The 5,883-nt window shown below is 40.6% G+C and overlaps 1 protein-coding gene across 1 annotated transcript; it reads left to right on the top strand.

Annotated features, from left to right (window-relative positions):
* The first annotated feature begins 390 nt into the window (after positions 1 to 390).
* Positions 391 to 3,470, top strand: LOC308680007 (zona pellucida sperm-binding protein 3-like). Its single transcript, XM_081347888.1, has 8 exons — positions 391 to 997; positions 1,495 to 1,613; positions 1,687 to 1,790; positions 1,870 to 2,047; positions 2,212 to 2,329; positions 2,406 to 2,488; positions 2,570 to 2,661; positions 2,730 to 3,470. The coding sequence occupies exons 1-8, from the start codon at positions 458 to 460 to the stop codon at positions 2,798 to 2,800; spliced, it is 1,305 nt and encodes a 434-aa protein (XP_081204014.1). The 5' UTR covers positions 391 to 457; the 3' UTR covers positions 2,801 to 3,470.
* Positions 3,471 to 5,883: the final 2,413 nt, after the last annotated feature.

The raw sequence follows: 5,883 nt of genomic DNA, 5'->3' as shown, positions 1-5,883 counted from the left end.
ATTTGTCTGATTTCTTCAAGCAGTCGTATTTACCACGTTTACTATGGTAATGGTTAGCGTGCATACTCTTATATAAATATTTCTGCCTTAAATACGGTAGAATCCACATCAGTTCACAAACAGAAGGTATTCAAACACTCGCTGCAGTCTTAAAGTGAGTTTTGAATCATCCGAAGGTATGAAGTCATCCGGCGCTGCCGTCTCCTAACTCAGATAAACCATGGCCGTTGGCCCAGTTTTAGTTGAAAATGGTGTCATGTAAATACCCCCCTCAATGTGTCAGATAAGAGAGACATACAAAATGTGCAGAGAGGTGTAAAAACTCTACAGGTCCAGAGGAGGATCAATGGTTATCAATTAAGGTAAAAGGGGTGGAGCCACCTTAATTCATAGCTGTACAAAATGGCAAAGCCAAGCATTGGTGTGTGTTGTGGTGTTTGTCTTAAAGTTTGTTAGAATGGGGTTCCTGAAAATTGTCTTTGTGCTGATTGTTGCATTTGATCTGCCTGATGTCTCGGGAAGTTTGAGGTATAGTCATAGTCCAAGAAGCATGGGGCCAAAATCAGATCCAGCTTCCAGAAGTCCTTCCCTTTCTCCTCTAGGGCTCTGGAACCCTTTGCAAGTGGCTTCTCAGTATCAGAGTCCTTTGGGTCCCGACTTCAAAAGCTTTGCACAGGATCCTTTTGGCACTCAGGAGAAGCAGCTGTTGCAGGGTCCAGTGAAGCCTTTGGATTGGAGGTATCCCATTGTTCCCGAGGTGCAGCGCGAGTTGGCGGTGGACTTCCAGTTGAGTCAACCCGTGACTCCCAGCAGCGTAGCGGTTCAATGCGGCGAGAACCGGGTTCTTGTAGAGGTCCAGCAGGACTTTTTCAGCAATGGTCAGTTGATCCAGCCAACTGGTCTGTCTCTAGGTGGATGTTCTGTTGTTGGTCAGGATCCTGCGTCTAGAGTGCTCATCTTTGAGTATGAATTACAGGACTGCAACAGTGTGCTGATGGTAAGAACTCATAAATCTTAATGGGTTATTTTTTGTGGCAGAAGAGAGCCAAAATCTTTCAAGGAAAGTCAGTTCACTTGGTTTTACAATGTCAGGGCAGCTAAGACCAAGTTTTATCTGTTTGAATGGGTAAATCCTGAATTCAAGCTACTTTCCTCTATATGACCCTTTAAGCCAACATCTGATCTAAACTATCTCATAAATGGTATGAAAGGAGCTTAAGAAACTAGAATAACTATTGTGCCTTAGTGTTAAAGCTAGTTTTTACCCTGGAACAGTCAATGCGCATGTTCAATCCTAAGTGCATGTTTCCAAAACATTGACTATCTCTGGCAACACTGGAGCTTCTGAGGGCAGCTGTGGTGATGTGAAGAATTTACTAATTGGTGATTTGCTCTTAAGGAATTGTTCCACCATATTGCAGTGTATTTTCTCCCATCATCTTGGTGTATGTAAAGTCTATGGAATGACCCTCTTAGTAACCAATCTTTTTACAGATGAATGAGGATGAGCTTGTCTACACCTTCTCTCTTACCTACACCCCTGAGGCGCTTGCAGCTGCTCCGATTACCCGGTCCGAAGGTGCAATTGTTGGCATTCAATGCCATTATCAAAGGTAAGTGATCTGACTTTATGCAGTTTCTCATGCAACTGGGAGACCATTTAATGTGTACTTTCATAAACTGTAGGCTTCAGAATGTGAGCACTGATGCCTTGAGGCCAGCATGGGTCCCTTATGCATCAACCGAGGCTGGTGGAGAAGTCTTGCTCTTCTCCCTGAAGATCATGATGGGTTGGTACAGGTTTTCTTTCAATAAAATTAACATTTACCCTTGCTATTGTGGCTGTGCCTAAAATATTTATTTGTGTAGATGATTGGTCCTATCAGAGGCCTTCATACTCCTATTTCCTGGGTGATGTTATCAACATCGAGGCATCTGTGTATCAGTACAATCATGTGCCTCTGCGTGTGTTTGTGGACCGCTGTGTGGCCACTCAAGTACCTGATGTGAACTCCCTTCCAAGATATTCCTTCATTGAGAATTATGGGTAAGGTCATGGCCCTTGATGTGGTAGGACTGTTTACTATTTTTTTTTTTTTTTTTTTTTTTTTTTTTTTTAGCACTTTGTCACAGTCATTGGTAGGCTCTAGTTGCTTGATGCTGAACAGTTGACGTTCATAAGTTACTATTTGTGATTGCGTTTGTCATCAGGTGCTTTGTGGATGCCAAAACTACAGCGTCCAGCTCCCGCTTCATGCCTCGGTCTCAGGTTGACAAGATCCAGTTCCAGCTGGAGGCGTTTATGTTCCATGAGGGCAACAGTCCTTCTGTATGTACTATGTATATCGGTTCATCTGACCTCTCCATCTGCTTTGGTTTTGTGACTTGTCTGTCATCCCTTGCAGATCTACATAACATGCATTCTGAAGGCAACTATTGCTTCTGCACCCAGTGATGCTCAGCGCAAATCCTGTTCCTTTGCCAATGGGTACATGAGGGGTTTTTTTTGGGGAGGGGGGGGGGGGTTGACTTCTTATTTTGAAGGTTCCATATCTTTGGTTTGTTCCAGGTGGTCTGCTGCTGATGGTAATGACCAAGTTTGTGGTTGCTGTGACTCAACATGTGGTCCTGATAGTGAATTTGATGCTTCTCCCTATGGAGGTTGGTAACTCTTGCTCTTTAGAAGGTTGCTTTTGATTCAAGTGCTCTAACTTTGCTTTTGTCTCTAGGCATTCATTGGGAAGGCAAGGCCTCACTTGGTCCTGTAATGATTCAAGGGCAAAAGGGAGGTTCTCAATAAAACTGACAAAGCAATCCTTAATTGTATCTGACTTGTCATTTTGCTTCATGTCTGGTTTAACTACTCTTGACTTCGAAAAAGTGCTTCTTTCTGCCAATGTGGTGAAACGATGGTTCTACTGTACTTCAAGTCCCATATAGCCTGGAATCCTTTGGAAACAACTTCTGTACTTTGCAAGTTCTATATAGCATGCAACCAAAGGGTTCCAGGCTACAAGGGACTTTAAGGCTGCTAGTGTTAGACCAAGGTTAGTGTATATACTTTTGAAGCTATCAGTTTTTTTTTATAGAATTCCTGGTGAAAACATTACCCATAATGCTCTTAAGAATTTGGCAAGCAAATATTTCCAAAAGCACTTTGCAAGGAACACTTGCAAATGTCCCATGGAGCACTGCAGATGTAATTGAGTCGGTTTCCTATCATATTCCTGTGCTCTCAGTGTTTCTGTATGTTGTGACAATTGTTTATCAACTTCCACTGAAGTCTGATTACATTAATCTCATAAAACCTGTTGAGACCATGGATTATATTTTACCCCAAAAAATTATGACTTGAAGACATTGAAGCTTTTTTTTTAACGTCACCACTCTTGTCTTACTGTTATTAGCTGTTCAAAGGCCCTTGTGGAAATGAATTACAAAAATTTGTACTAAATGTACACTTGTGTACTTCGATTCTTAAAGTACACTTAAAAAAAACTGTAGGCTACTTAAAGGTGCAGTAAGTGATTTCTGAGGAACTGTTAAAAGTGAAAGGGACTGACAATTTCAATCCAGCCTAATTTAGGTAATAGCCCTCCATAATACTTAACAAGCAAGCTAGTTTGTCGTTGGTGTAAAATAGCATTGTGCAAGGTCAGAAATGCCACCAGAATTAAGAATTCAAAATATGTATTGTCCATGTTATTGTATAACATAATAGTTAAGCAATATCACAAGCAAGAGTGCTCTCTTCCAATTGCCAGCATTATTTTGCCAACAAAAATAATTCAAAAAGCAGAACATTTGTTTTGCAGCAACTCTTTCGTTCTTGAATTATTTGGCATTTTTAAACTAATCCGGTCAATGACCCATTCATAAAGACAGAGGCTGCATCTGAAATGGCATACTTATAGTTGGTGAAAAAAAGTATGTGACTAAGTATGTGTGAATTCAAGGTACTCATAAAAGAGTAGGGGAAAGTCCCCGGATGATCTACTACCGGCAAGATTCTGAAGTGTGCATACGATGGACACTTTACTATCCCATGAAGCCTCAGGAGAGGATTTGTGAATGGCAGTGAAGCGACAACTGATGCTGGAAGGTCACATGACAATGACAACATGGTGGATGTAGAGTACATATGGATTTCATTCATACTACACAGAACCTAATTTTAATCTAAATAAATACCTACTTAAGAGTATCGGTGCGTCCCAATTCGAATACTATCCGTCCTAAATAGTATTCGAAAATAGAATTAGTACAGGTACGTCCCAATTCGTAGTATTTTGAAATGAATGTTCCAAAGATACCCGTATGGTCTACTTTTTCCGGTCAGAATCCGAAGTGCAGATCCGTGCTCACTCTAACGGCTAATATTGCCCACAACCCATCGCATGTTGGACAAGGATTTGATTACAACTACAAACACGAGCGAAAAGTGTTTAAAAAACTACAGTCATGGAGGACTGCGAGTCCGGTGGTTATGTAGAGAGGTTTAGATAAAGGGTTTGAGTGATTAATTATCAGTTCTGTCAGGACCACTATCGTTGAATACGATTGACAATTAGCATACAGTTTGGATTGGCGGTCTGGTTCTGTTCTGGGCGAGAACTAGCCTAGCATGGATAAGAGCAGCAATAACCCTCCTTAGGGTAAACAGAACAGAACCAACATGAATGTATTGCAGATATCATTAATTCAAGATTTTAAAGTACAATATAATTCGAGAATTTATTCTGATTCAAGGGGAATCAGAAGGTCAAATCGTGACTGACGAGAGGTGGAGCTGGGGAGGGAGGAGGGTAATTCACTCCTGAGAAACGCGATAGCTGCTGATAATACTGAAGGAGCTTATATATGTATACAGTGATAGACGTCGTATTTCTATAGGTAGACGTGGATCAGCTGAGAGTCACTGATGAGAGCTTGATTAACCTGACCTGCCAGAACTGACTTGATTATCTAACCTGACGAAAATATATTTATTCAATGTTGTCCACATTATATTTCATCTGCAGCAGCATTGTGAACTTTTGTAAAAATATGTTTAGCCATTAACTTTTAAATGCATCATTATATTCAAATTGCAAACACATGAGGAAAGTCTCCACATGAAAGACCCACGACTGGCAGATCAACGTGCTACAACATTTCTCTCCGAAACGGTAGGAAATTAAAGGGGTCATGAACTGGCTTATTACATGTTTTTATATTGTTGTCTGAGGTCAACTTATGACACTCGCTTGGTTTTTACATTCAAAAACATCAAAATGAATAAGTAATAGGCTATTTTCTACCCTGGTTTTGAGCTTAGCTCCTGAAACGCTCGGTTTTTATGGGCGTGCCGCATTGAAGACTTGGAAGTAAACACCCACTGCTATGACTGGATAACAGTTTTGCATATTATAATGAGTTTCATTTAATGCGCGAATCGGTGGGCGGGGCTAAACAGGCAGTGTTGAAGTAGGCATTGATCTTCTTCTGCGGAGGCGGTGTTTGATACCCTTTGACGTCATAGATCCCCACTTTGAAAAACATGTCGTTTGCTGTGCCTGGTGTCAAAAAAAGCTTTTATTGGACTAACAAGGAAGTTTTCAGTTCTGAAACTTACAAGATATTCTTATAGTATGATGACCTCTTATATGTCAAAAGCTCAAGGAAAATTTGATTTCTCAGTTCATCACCCCTTTAAATTAGATTGATGGAGGATTTTAACTGTGACAAGATGATTGACAGCAGTTTACGGTGACAGGATGCACACGACAGATCTGTCCGTTAAAGATGATGAAGTGCTAATGTCCCAAAGCTTGCCAACTCTTTTGCTAAACACTCAAAAAAACAAAAAAAAAACATCTAAAACCTTTAATCTCATAACATTAT

Source organism: Scardinius erythrophthalmus (assembly GCF_964197995.2).
Source record: "Scardinius erythrophthalmus genome assembly, chromosome: 19".
NCBI classification, from domain to species: domain Eukaryota; kingdom Metazoa; phylum Chordata; class Actinopteri; order Cypriniformes; family Leuciscidae; genus Scardinius; species Scardinius erythrophthalmus.
The sequence above is the reverse complement of the archived record's forward strand: the minus strand, read 5'-3'. Positions and strand labels throughout refer to the sequence as shown.